The sequence below is a fragment of the Carcharodon carcharias genome, chromosome 2 (assembly GCF_017639515.1).
Source record: "Carcharodon carcharias isolate sCarCar2 chromosome 2, sCarCar2.pri, whole genome shotgun sequence".
NCBI classification, from domain to species: Eukaryota; Metazoa; Chordata; class Chondrichthyes; order Lamniformes; family Lamnidae; genus Carcharodon; species Carcharodon carcharias.
The window spans coordinates 136,645,263-136,658,001 of NC_054468.1; the positions used below are offsets into that span (position 1 = coordinate 136,645,263).

The 12,739-nt window shown below is 44.8% G+C and overlaps 1 protein-coding gene across 1 annotated transcript; it reads left to right on the forward strand.

Moving 5' to 3' along the window:
- Window positions 1–12,346: 12,346 nt before the first annotated feature.
- On the forward strand, window positions 12,347–12,739 carry LOC121275434 (histone H2A-like). Its single transcript, XM_041183026.1, has one exon. It carries the CDS (start codon window positions 12,347–12,349, stop codon window positions 12,737–12,739), a length of 393 nt encoding a protein of 130 aa, XP_041038960.1.

Below are 12,739 nucleotides of genomic sequence, written 5' to 3' on the forward strand. Positions count from 1 at the left end.
TCATGAAGAAAGGTTGAACAGGTTGTGCCTATACCCCTTGGAGTTTGGAAGAATGAGGGGTGATCTTATTGAAACATATAGGATCCTGAGGGGACTTGATAGGGTAGATACTAGGTGGATGTTTCCTCTCATGGGAAGACTAGAACTAGGGGACACAGTTTAAGAATAATTAGGATTTTATTTTCTCACAGAGGATCATTCGTATCTGGATTCTCTTGTCCAGAAAGCTGGGTTATTGGATTTATTCAAGGCTGACTTAGATAGATTTTTGATAGACAAGGCAGTCAAAGGTTATGGGGGACAGGCTGTTTGGTGCAATTCCCATTTAAGCTTTTTTTGACGAACTACATGATTGGTATTGATTGGTTGGCATGTCAGAATAAGGGTAACTTTAGAATGTGCTAAATACTTTGAACTTGTCACTACATTAAGTGCACTATCTGGTAAATGGGGTTGCAACCTGCTGATCTGAAACTGTATTGTAAATTCCTGAAGAATGGTTCCAATGAACTAATCTTCAACTGTGGTGGTGATACAGTGAAAACTACACGCAGGCAATGGTTAATAGGAAAATAACTGCAGGAAATAACCTGCATTTATATAGTGTCTCCAGAAGATTTCAAAATGCTTTATAGCCAATTAAGTACTTTCACTGTTTTAATATGGTGTATAGCAAGTTTCCAACAACAATGTGAATAAACAATTATTTGGGATAGAATTAGTAGTCACATGGAAAAATATGGTTGTTAATGGAGAGTCAGCATGGATTTCTAAAGGGGAAATTGTGCTTAACTAACTTGCTAGAGCTTTTAGAAGAGGTAACAGAAATGGTTGATGAGGGTAATGCTGTTGATGTGGTGTACATGGACTTTGAAAAGGCATGTGCCTCACAACAGACTTGTGAGAAATTATTGTTCATGGAATAAAAGGGACAGTAACAATGTGGATACAAAATTGGCTGAGTAATAATAAACAGAGGGTAATGGTCAATGGATATTTTTCAGGCTGGAGGAAGATTTGTAGTGGAGTTCCCCAGGGGTCGGTATTGGGACTCTTGCTTTTCCTGATATATATTAATGGTCTAGATCTTGGTGTGTAGGGGACAATATCAAAATTTGCAGATGATATGAAGTTTGGGAGTGTTGTAAACTGAGAGGAGGACAGTGTAGAACTTCAAAAGGACATAGACAAGTTGGAGTGGGCGGATAGGTAGCAGATGAAGTTCAGTGCGGAGAAATGTGAGGTGATACATTTTGGTAGGAAGAACAGGGACAGACAATATAAAATAAGGGATGAAATTTTGAAGAGGGTGCAGGAGAAGAAAGACCTGGGTTCATATGGGAGTAGGTAATTGTAGATGACAGGACAGATGGAGAGCAGTTAATAAAGCATATAGTATCCTGAGTGATGAGACAGGAGTGGAGACACAAGAGATTGAGTGGCCTAATGGATGTGCACAAGAGAGTCTCTGGTGAACGTAAGGTATAATGCTCATGTGTTCTTCACTGGTCATAGGAGTAGCTGAAGAATGTGATGGAATGTGAATTACCCTTGAATTAATCTTCTCTATCACGCAGCTCAAATGACAAGGGCACAGCTGTCCACATTGGAGGAGGAGATAGCCTCAGAAGGTGCCCTGAACATCATTCCCTTGCACCCTCCACCAGCACACATACTCTCATGCTGGTGGGGTCACAACCTGGCGAGCAGAGCACAGACATGCCCATGCAGCTGATGGAAGCTGTGACAGCTGAGACCATTGACACTTGGACGACTGCAGGAGGCCAGGGCGATGCTGAGCCTCAGGCTATTGAAATGCTTGGGTAGTGATCAGCAAAGTGGCAGATGTTGGAGCTATAGTGCAAGGTGTGAGAACATCTGGCAAAGCTTCACAAAGTTTTGCGCACCCTGGCATGGACGATGGAAGAGTCCACCCAGGCCATGTTTCTGGTTTGTGCGTGCCTGGTTTCCTCCAATGAAATGTTGGCGACCCTGATGGGGAGCCAGATTAGGCGTTCCAATCTGTGGATGCATGTAGACCTGTAGTCCATCGTCAACTGCATGAGCTTTGTGTAGCAATGGCTAGGCGAGAGAGAGGGGTGGGGTGCTTGGACTGACCAGCAGATAGTAAGACTCCTCACGTGAGCAGGGATGTACATGTGCGTCTTGAAAAGGAGGTGGAGCAGCTGCCTGATATATCTGGGAGTTCATCTCAGGGCACTCCTGATGTGGCCAGCAACTTCTCTACCCCTCTGTTAGTGGCACTGGCACCTCACTTAGTCGTGATGACAGAGGAGGTCCCTGAAATTGTCTAGGAGGCTTTGGGAATGTCCCACCACGGCAGCTGGTAGAATTTAAATTCAATTATTGGCTCTGATTTTCCACAGAGGCAATCATTGTCAGATTGCTGCTCCCCTCAAACCTTTCCATGCCTTGACGTTGCTTCGCACTTCTTGCCAGGTCTTACGAGCCTGGCTTCTTCAGAAATGCGAAGTGCGGCGTCCCTCGAACAATTCCATTGCAGCGCTGTAGCTTTTGGTGGGGGTGGGGTGGGGGGGGTGTGGGCAGACAGGACACTCCCTTTTTATGGCAATACCTGCTGTAAGGTAAGTTTTAACGGTCCAGTATAAATGTTAATGAACTGGTGAGTGAATAAATGAGTGAATGAGTAGGATGGTAGGTAGGTGAGATAAGTGGGTAGGGTAGGTGAGGTAAGGGGGTATGGTGGCAGGTGGGTAGGTTGATAGGGTGGTATGAGCATGAGGTGGGTAGGGTGGTTAGTGTGCAGGGTGGCACGTCGGTAGGGTGGTTGGTGGGTAGTGTGGCAGGTAGATAAGTGGCAGGGTAGGGTGGCAGGTGGGTAGCATAGCAGATGGCGAGGTGGCTGGTGGGAAGGGTGGCAAGTGGGTGAGGAGGCAGATGGATGAGATGGCAGGTAGTTCTGGGGCAGTTGGTTTGGGAGGGGTAGTCAGGTTGGGGCTAGACAGGTCAGGTTGGGCGGTAGTGGGAGCTAGTCAGGTTGGGTAGGGGGTTAGAGGGGGCTAGTCGGGGGGCGGTAGTCAGTTGGGGTAGTCGGGTCGGGTGGTAGTCAGGTGGGGTTAGTCGGATGGGGGGGGGGTAGTCGGTGGAGGAGTCAGAGTGGTTGATTGTTTCGGGGGGGGGGGAGGCGCAGTGTGTGGGGCGGGGCGATCAGTTATGTGGATACGCGGGAGTTAGATTGGGAATTTTCTGCCCAACATTTCCTGGGTGACTATTCAGTTATGTACTTTGGCAACTAACCGAAGTCACCGACTCTAGAACAGGGGAGGGTTCCGGGGAGCAGAGGAATTGCCCATCGGAAGTTCAAACTTCCCAGGCAATTCCCATGGAAGTCAGGGCACCTGGACTATCGCAAGGTTGTACATCTGGTTTCCGACAATCCGGGGACCAGAAAATCTGGACCAATAAATCTGAAATTAAATGCTAGTTTCAGAAAGACCATGAAACCATTGTCAATTGTCATAAAAATGTACTGGTTCACTAATATTCTCTAGGGAAGGGAATCTGCTGTCTTTACCTGGTTTGACTTCACACCCACAACAAATGTGTTGACTCTTAAATGTCCTCTGAAGTGGCCTAGCAAGCTATTCAAATGTATCAAACCACTGCAGAAAAGTCAAAAAGGAATGAAACGATACAGACTACGTATCATTGACCTTGGCATCAGAAACGACAATGGCACATCCAGCCCTGTCGACCTTGTAAAGTCTTCCTTCCTAACATCTCGGGGCTTGTGCCAAATTTGGAGAGCTATCCCACAGATTAGTCAAGAACAGCCTGACATAGTTATACTCACCGAATCATACCTGGGTATGTCCTGTCCAATAACAGGAGAGACCCACCAGATGTAGTGGCACAGTGATATACAGTTGGGAGAGCTGCCTTGTGAGTCCTCAACATTGACTCTGGAGCCCTGAAGTCTCATGGCATCAGGTCATACATGGGCAAGAAAACCTCTTGCTAATTAACACCTACCCCAAGCCCTCCCTTCACCTGGTGAATCAGTACTCTTCCATGTTTGAACACCACTGAAGAAGCACTGAAGGTGGCAAGGGCACAGAAGGTACTCTGATTCTGGGACTTCATCACTGGTGGTGTTTCGATAGTACCACTACTGACTGAGTCCTGAAGAACATAGCTACTAGACTGGGTCTGCAGCAGGTGGTGAAGGAACCAAGAGAAGGGAAAAAGCTACTTAACTTGTCCTCGCCAATCTACCTGTCGCAGATGCATCTCTTCATGACAGTATTAGGAGTGACCACTGCATAGACCCTTGTGGAGGCGAAGTCCCGTCTTCACATTCAGGATACCCTCCATCGTGCCCAGTGGCAGATATTTAAGGAGATATTCAATTCCTCCCAAATAAAATATATCCCAATGAGGAAGAAAGATGGTAAGAGGGGGAAAAAGCATCCATGGCTAAGCAAGGAAGTTAAAGATAACTTAAAGGCAAAAAATAAGGTATACCAAATTGCAAAGATCAGCGGCTGGCTGGAAGATTGGGAAACTTTTAAAGATCAACAAAGGGTTACTAAAAAAATAATAAAAAGAACAAAGGTAAATTATGAAAGAAAACTAGTGCAAAATGTAAAAACTGATAGCAAAACCTTCTACAAGTATATAAAAGGAGAGTAGCTAAAGTGAATGTTGGTCTCTCAAAGGACGAGACTGGGGAGTTAATAGTGGGGAATGCAGAAATGGCAGAGATGCGTAATCAACAGTTTGTCTCGGTTTTCACAGTGGAGAACACTACTACCACCCCAATAGTAACAGGTAGTGCAGAGGATATAGAGGAGGAACTTAGTACAATCACCAAGACTAGAGAAAAAGTACTGAGCAAACTACTGGGATTAAAGAGTGACAAGTCCCCAGGACCTGATGGCCTACATCCCAGGGTCTTAAAGGAAGTGGCAGCGGAGATAGTGGATGCATTGGCTATAATATTCCAAAATTCCCTGGATTCTGGAAAGGTTCCAGTGGATTGGAAAAATGCTAATATAACGCCCTTATTCAAAAAGGGGGAGGCAGAAAGTAGGAAACTATAGACCAGTTAGTTTAACGTCGTTGGGAAATTGTTGGAATCCATTATTGAGGAAGTAGTAATGGGGCATTTGGAAAGTCAAAATGTAATCCATCAGAGTCAGCATAGTTTTAATGCAGAGTAAATCGTGTTTGACTAATTTGCTAGAGTTCTTTGAAGATATGACAAGCAAAGTGGATAATGGGGATCCTGTAGATGTTAAATATCTGGACTGCCAGAAGGCCTTTGATAAGGTGCCGCACAAAAGATTAATACACAAGATAAGATCACACGGAGTTAGGGGTAATATATTAGCTTGGATAAAGGATTGGCTAACCAACAGAAAGCAGAGAGTCTGGATAAATGGGTCTTTTTCTGGATGGCAAGCTGTAACTTGTAGGGTGCCACAGGGTTCAGTCCTTGGGCCCCAACTATTTACAATCTATATTAATGACTTGGATTCAGGGATATAAGGTACTACAACTAAATTTGCAGATGACACCAAAATAGATGGGAAAGTAAGTTGCAAGAAATAAGGAATTTACAAATGGATATGGACACGTTAGGTGAATGGGCAAAAATTTGTCCGATGGAGTTTAATGTGGATAAGTGTGAGGTTATCCATTTTGGTCGGAAGAATAAAAAGGCGACTTATTATTTAAATGGAGAGAAACTTCAGAATACTTCAGCGCAGAGGGATCTGGGTGTCCTCATGCATGAATTGTTGAAAGCTAGTATGCTGGTACAGCAGGTAATAAGGAAGGTAAATGGAATTTTGGTATTTATTGCTAAAGGAATAGAGTATAAAAATAGGGAAGTGTTGTTGCAACTGTACCAGGCATTGGTGAGACCGCACCTGAAGTACTGTGCACAGCTTTGGTCCCCTTACTTGAGGAAGGATGTAGTTGTACTTGAGCCGATTCAGAGGAGGTTCACTAGATTGATTCCAGAGATGCGGGGCTTATCTTATGAGGAGAAATTGAGCAGTTTAGGCTTATACTCGCTAGAGTTTAGAAGGATGAGAGGAGATCTAATTGAGATATATAAGATGCTAAAGGGGATAGACAAAGTAGACGTGGAGCGGATGTTTCCCCTTGTGGGGTATTCTAGAACGAGAGGCCATAGTTTTAGGCTAAGGGGTGGTAGATTTAAATCAGAGATGAGGAAGAATTACTTTTCTCAAAGGGTCGTGAATCTTTGGAATTCACTACCTCAGAGTGCAGTGGATGCCGGGTTGCTGAATAAACTTAAGGAGGAGATAGGCAGATTTTTAATTAGGAACGGGTTGAAGCGTTATGGGGAGAGGGCGGAAAATTGGAGTTGAGGCCGAAATGAGATCAGCCATGATCATAATGAATGGCGGGGCAGGCTTGAGAGGCTGAATTGCCTACTCCTGCTCCTCGTTCTTATGTTCTTAGGCACTACAACCGTACTAAATGGGATAGATTTTGAAAACAGAGATAAAAACAAAAAAACTGCGGATGCTGGAAATCCAAAACAAAAACAGAATTACCTGGAAAAACTCAGCAGGTCTGGCAGCATCGGCGGAGAAGAAAAGAGTTGACGTTTCGAGTCGCAAAAGATGCAACACCTGCCCCTTCACTTCCTCTCTCCTCACCGTCCAAGGACCCAAACACTCCTTTCAAGTGAAGCAGCATTTCACTTGCATTTCCCCCAACTTAGTCTACTGCATTCGTTGCTCCCAATGTGGTCTCCTCTACATTGGAGAGACCAAACGTAAATTGGGCGACCGCTTTGCAGAACACCTGCGGTCTGTCCGCAAGAATGACCCAAACCTCCCTGTCGCTTGCCATTTTAACACTCCACCCTGCTCTCTTGCCCACATGTCTGTCCTTGGCTTGCTGCATTGTTCCAGTGAAGCCCAACGCAAACTGGAGGAACAACACCTCATCTTCCGACTAGGGACTTTACAGCTTTCCGGACTGAATATTGAATTCAACAAATTTAGGTCGTGAGCTCCCTCCCCCATCCCCACCCCCTTTCTGTTTCCCCCTTCCCTTTTTTTTTCCAATAAATTATAAAGATTTTCCTTTTCCCACCTATTTCCATTATATAATAAAAAAAAACCCCACTAGAGCTATACCTTGAGTGCCCTACCATCCATTCTTAATTAGCACATTCGTTTAGATAATATCACCAACTTTAACTCTAACACCTATGTGTTCTATTGTACTATTGTCGTTGACATCTTTTGATGATCTGCTTCTATCACTGCTTATTTGTCCTTACAACCACACCACCCCCCCTCCACCTCTCTGTCTCTCTATCTCTCCGCCCCCCCACACACACACCTTAAACCAGCTTATATTTCAACTCTTTCTTGGACTCGAACTCAAGTTCTGTCGAAGGGTCATGAGGACTCGAAACGTCAACTCTTTTCTTCTCCGCCGATGCTGCCAGACCTGCTGAGTTTTTCCAGGTAATTCTGTTTTTGTTTTAGATTTTGAACAGTCTAGCAACTCAAAGCTGTGCATTCATGATACGCTGTGGGCCATCAACAGCAGCAGAATTGTACTCCACCACAATATATAACCTCATGGCCTAGCATATCCCCCACTCTACCATTACTACCAAGCCAGGGTAATCAACCCTACTTCAATGAACAGTGCAGGAGGGCATGCCAGGAGCAGCACAAGGCATACCTAAAATTGAGGTGTCAACCTGGTAAAGCTACCACACAGGACTACTTGCATGCCAAACAGCTAAAGCAGCATGTGATAGATAAAGCTGAGCGATCCCACTACCAACAGATCAGATCTAAGCTCTGCAGTCCTGCCATATTCAGTCATGAATGGAGGTGGACAATTAAACAACTAACCGGAGGAGGAGGCTCCACAAATAGCCCTAATCTCAATGATGGGGGAGCCGACCACATCAGTGCTGAAGCGTTTGCAACCATCTTCAGCCAAAAGTGCTAAGTGGATGATCCATCTTGATCACCTCCGGAGATCCCCAGCATCACAATCTTCAGCCAATTCAATTCACTACATGTGATATGAAGAAACGAACAAAGGCACTGGCTACTGCAAAGGCTATGGGCCCTGACAACATTCTGGCAATAGTACTGAAGACTTGTGCTCCAGAACTAGCTGCTCCTCTAGCCAAGCTGTTCCAGTACACTAGCATCTACCCGAAAATTGCCCAGGTATGTCCTGTTCACAAAACTCAGGTCAAATCCAACCTGGCTCTTTACTGCCCATCAGTCTACTCTTGATCATCAACAAAGTGATGAAAGGTGTTGTCGACAGTGCTATCAAGCGGCACTTACTCAGCAATAGCTTGCTCACTGATGCTCCGTTTCAGTTCCAACTATAGCCTTGGTCCAAACATGGCCAAAAAAACTGGATGCAAGAGTTAATGTGACAGTGACTGCCCTTGCCATCAGTGCAGCATTTGACTGAGTTTGCAGAAGTTCCTCTTGGTGTCCTAGGCCCAACCATCTTCAGCTGCATCATTAATGACCTTCCCCTCATAAGATCAGAAGTGGTAATGCATGCTGATGATTTCACAATGATCAGCACCAGTTCACAGCTCCTCAGATACTGAAGCTGTCCATGTCCATATGCAGCAAGAGCTGGACAACATTCAGGCTTCGGCTGAGAAATAGCAAGGAACATCTGCACCACACAACTGCCAGGCAATGGCCATCTCCAACAAGAATGAATCTAACCATCTCCCCTTGACATTCAATGGCATTAATAACACTGAATTCCTCACTATCAACACCCTGGAGGGTTACCATTGACCAGAAACTGAAATGGACCTGTCATATAATACTGGGGATACAAGATCAGGTCAGAGGCTAGGAAGTCTTTGGCAAGTAATTCACCTCCTCAATCCCCAAAGCCTGTCCACTATCTATGAGGCACAAATCAGGAGTGTGATGAAATACTCTCCACTTGCCCGGATGAGTGTAGCTCCAACACTCAAGAAGTTCGACACCATCCAGGACAAAGCAGCCTGCTTGGCGTCCCATCCACTACCTTAATCACTCTGTCCACCACTGACGCAGAGTGACAGAGTGTGTGTACCATCTACAAGATGCACTGCAGCGACTCATCAAGGCTCCTCTGACAGCACCTTCCAAACTTTTGACCTCTACCACCTAGAAGAACAAGGGCAGCAGATTCATAGGAACACTGCTGCCTGCAAATTCCCCTCCAAGCCACTCAGCATCCTGACTTGGAATTATATTGCCATTCCTTCTCTGTCACTGGGTCAAAATCCTGGAACTCCCTTCCTAACAGCACTGTGGGTGTAAATTAACCACATGGACTAGTGTATAGCACGTCATTGCACAGGGAATCTCAGGTATGCAAATCACAGCCAGAAAAAAAGGAAGAGCTAGAGACTATGGCAGGCCTAGATAAAAGGCACACTGAGTTTTATGGACTGTACATTAATGAAGCAAATACCAACGTTATGGCTCTAAATGGCAATGGAAAAGTCAAGATTGAAAACAAAAAGGTGGAGGCAGTGGACAATTTCAAGTACCTTGGCTCAATGATAAAATTACATCCAGGAATGAAGAGCAGGTTAGATTAGCTACGGCAAGAGGTGTGACCAGTGACTTAATTAGCGCCTGGAAGTCCAAAAGCATCAGTGTGAAGCTGAAAAAACATCTCGTACAGTCACTGGAGTGGAGTGTTGCTCTCCATGGATGCAAGAGTTGGACATTGAAGAAAGTGGTTGAGAGGAGAACATCTTTGAAATGTGGGTTTGGCAGAAGATGCTCAGAATCAGCCTGATGGAAGGATGGCTAAATACAGTTAGAGAAAGAACGATAGCCAAGTATGGAAGAAGATCCAACAACAATTGAAGAAGAAATTGAGGGTAAAAACAGAAGGGGAAGAAAAGTTAGATGGATGTATAACATTGAGATGTGGACTGAGGGAGGCTTGAAGAAAGCCAGAGAAGTAAGATGATGTCAACAGTCCCATCAAGGTTATAGTGAAAATGAATGAATGAACTGTACTCAGTTCGTTGGTTTCAGCTGGGCACCTGTTGGAAGTGGATTGGCGTGTTCATGACAGTGGATCACAGCCCGAATTACTTACGGGCATTTTGAACTTTTCGAGAAAGACATTTGTTTTTTTAAAAGGCATACAAACAAAAGCTGGCCGAGAATGTAAAGTAACCACTTTCTGGAAAATTCCTATGTGGATTATACTTGATCGATTAGTTCAGAGAGACCTGGAATGTTGCACCTAAAATGGTGTCAAGGCCTACTTCAGACAGAGACACTTGAAAGGATGAGATGCAATGCAAATGCTGAACTTTAATCTCCTGTGGTTGCAGAGACAATGGAGACCGATTACCACATCTCAGCAGAAACCATCTCCTGCCAAGTGATATCTCAGAATGTGGAAATGGTCTGAGTTGAAAGAAAACAGATTCTGGGGTCCTGTTCGGGAAGTTAACAATTTGGGGTGTCTTGTCCGGGATCCTAACAAATTGGATGGTCTTGCCCAGGGACTGGTCGTAACAGGTTTTCTTCAGTTAGGAAACAGGAGCTCGGATCCTGCTTATAATAATGATTCAATGTCCCCCGATACCCCGCATTTCACCTCCTGTTGGAAAGTGTCCATGTGAGGTCACTGTGTGAAGGTAGGAACGGGCATACTTGCAATGTTCTCCGCAGTTAAATACCCTGACAAAATTCACCTCAGGCATGATCAATGGACCAGGGGGATGCCAGTTACAATGCTCAGCATGAACCATGACAATTAATTCTGTTTTTTTTGTCAAGAATCGAAGGTGTATCTCAAGCATCTCTTTGATAACCTCATTGGTTTAGATCAGGTATTAGCACTTCTGATTGGCTGGGGCACCTTAGACAATAAATAAAAAGGATTCCTGGGTAAATAAGTTACCCAACCATCATCACTCAACCTGACTCAACCAACCCTCAGCTCCAGAGTCATACTAATGGATAGTCAATGGATATGACTATTAGCTGGGAAGTGCTCAACTGTGATGAAATAAATAAACCCACACGGAGTAGGTGAACATCCACTGAAGTTAATTGAGAAGCAAAGTAATTATAAAAATATTTCAACCATGCAGCCAATTTCCAATTCTGAAGATAATTACAGCTCCTCGATCTCACTTCAGGCAAAATTAGTGGGTGGTCCCATTCCTATTTAAAGCAATATACAGTATTTGCTTGGGAGCCTCTGGGTAATATTTTCACTTATTAAAAAATTGCACAGCTTCACATTCGCAGCTCAAAGCTTCCAGGCACACATTAACACCCCATGTCCAATGAATACAATAAGTTCATAGGCAGGAAAAGACCAGCAGATCCATCAAGCCTGTCCCTCTCTCATAACTAGATCCTCCGCTACTTCTCTCTCCAGCCATATAATCACCTGGGAGAGGCAAAAACCCAAAGAAATCTCAGGGCTAACAAAGAAAAAAGTAAACTGGGAACTTCCTCTCCAAACTCCTATTGCTTTGCATACTTTCTTCCATTTGATAGGCCATCAATAAGCTAGTCTCAACACATTCATTCTCTTCACATGGCAGTTTACCTGTCTTTCCAGGTTGATGCTCAGCTGCTTGATGTATCTACGTGCAAAGACAACATCTAGTGCTCCGTTGCTCATGATAGAGGATCCATCTGCTTTATTGCTTTTGCCTCTGAGATAGAAGATCATGGGTTTGAGTGATATTCTAGAGATTATAGAGCCTATAATTCAGGCTGAAACTCCAATGCAGTACTAAAGAAGCACGACACTGTTGGAAGTGCTGTGTTTTGGATGGAACATTTGCCCTCTAGGATGGGCATTAAAGATCTCATACCACTATTTTGAAGAATATTTGAGTGCTCTTGGTATCCCAGACAATATTTACCCCTCATCTGTTCCTGTGTTGTAAACACTTTGTAAAACATTTCAAAAAGTAATGATAGCAGGATTAGTAATTTCCTTTGAACCATACACTATTCGGCCACCTCATTTAAAGCCAAGATAATTGAATCATCTTGTTCGTTCTTTGAGGTGAAGATAGCCATGTTCATCATCTGAAGTGTTTAAGGTCCCACACAAGAGGTTAATAAGCAAAATTAGAGCACATGGATTCATATATTGGCATAGGTTGAGAATTAGTTAGCCAACAGAAAACAGAGTAGGATTAAATAGGTCATTCTTAGATTGGCAGGTTGTGACGAGTATGGTAATACAAGGATCAGTGCTTGGGCCCCAGCTGTTCACAATCTACATCAATGAGTTGGATGTGGGGCCCAAATGTTCGTGAGATTGTGAAATGTCTGGAAGAGGAAAGACCGGCGGTAAAGCTCGCTCCAAGGCCAGATCTCGCTCTTCCCGGGCTGGTCTGAAGTTCCCGGTGGGCCGTGTTCACAGGCTCCTGAGAAAGGGCAACTATGCTGAGCGTGTGGGTGCCGGAGCCCCGGTCTATCTGGCTGCTGTGCTCGAGTATCTGACAGCTGAAATCCTCAAGCTGGCCGGTAACGCGGCCCGGGACAACAAGAAGACCCGCATCATCCCCAGACACCTGCAGCTGGCCGTCCGCAACAACGAGGAGCTCAACAAGCTGCTGGGAGGGGTGACCATCGCTCAGGGCGGGGTGCTGCCTAATATCCAGGCCGTGCTGCTGCCCAAGAAAACCAGCGCCGCTGCAGGCTCGAAGACCAAGTGA

What these genes read in the sequence shown, in the direction of transcription:
- LOC121275434 (XM_041183026.1), top strand. Translation starts at nt 12,347, where the DNA reads ATGTCTGGAAGAGGAAAGACCGGCGGTAAAGCTCGCTCCAAGGCCAGA.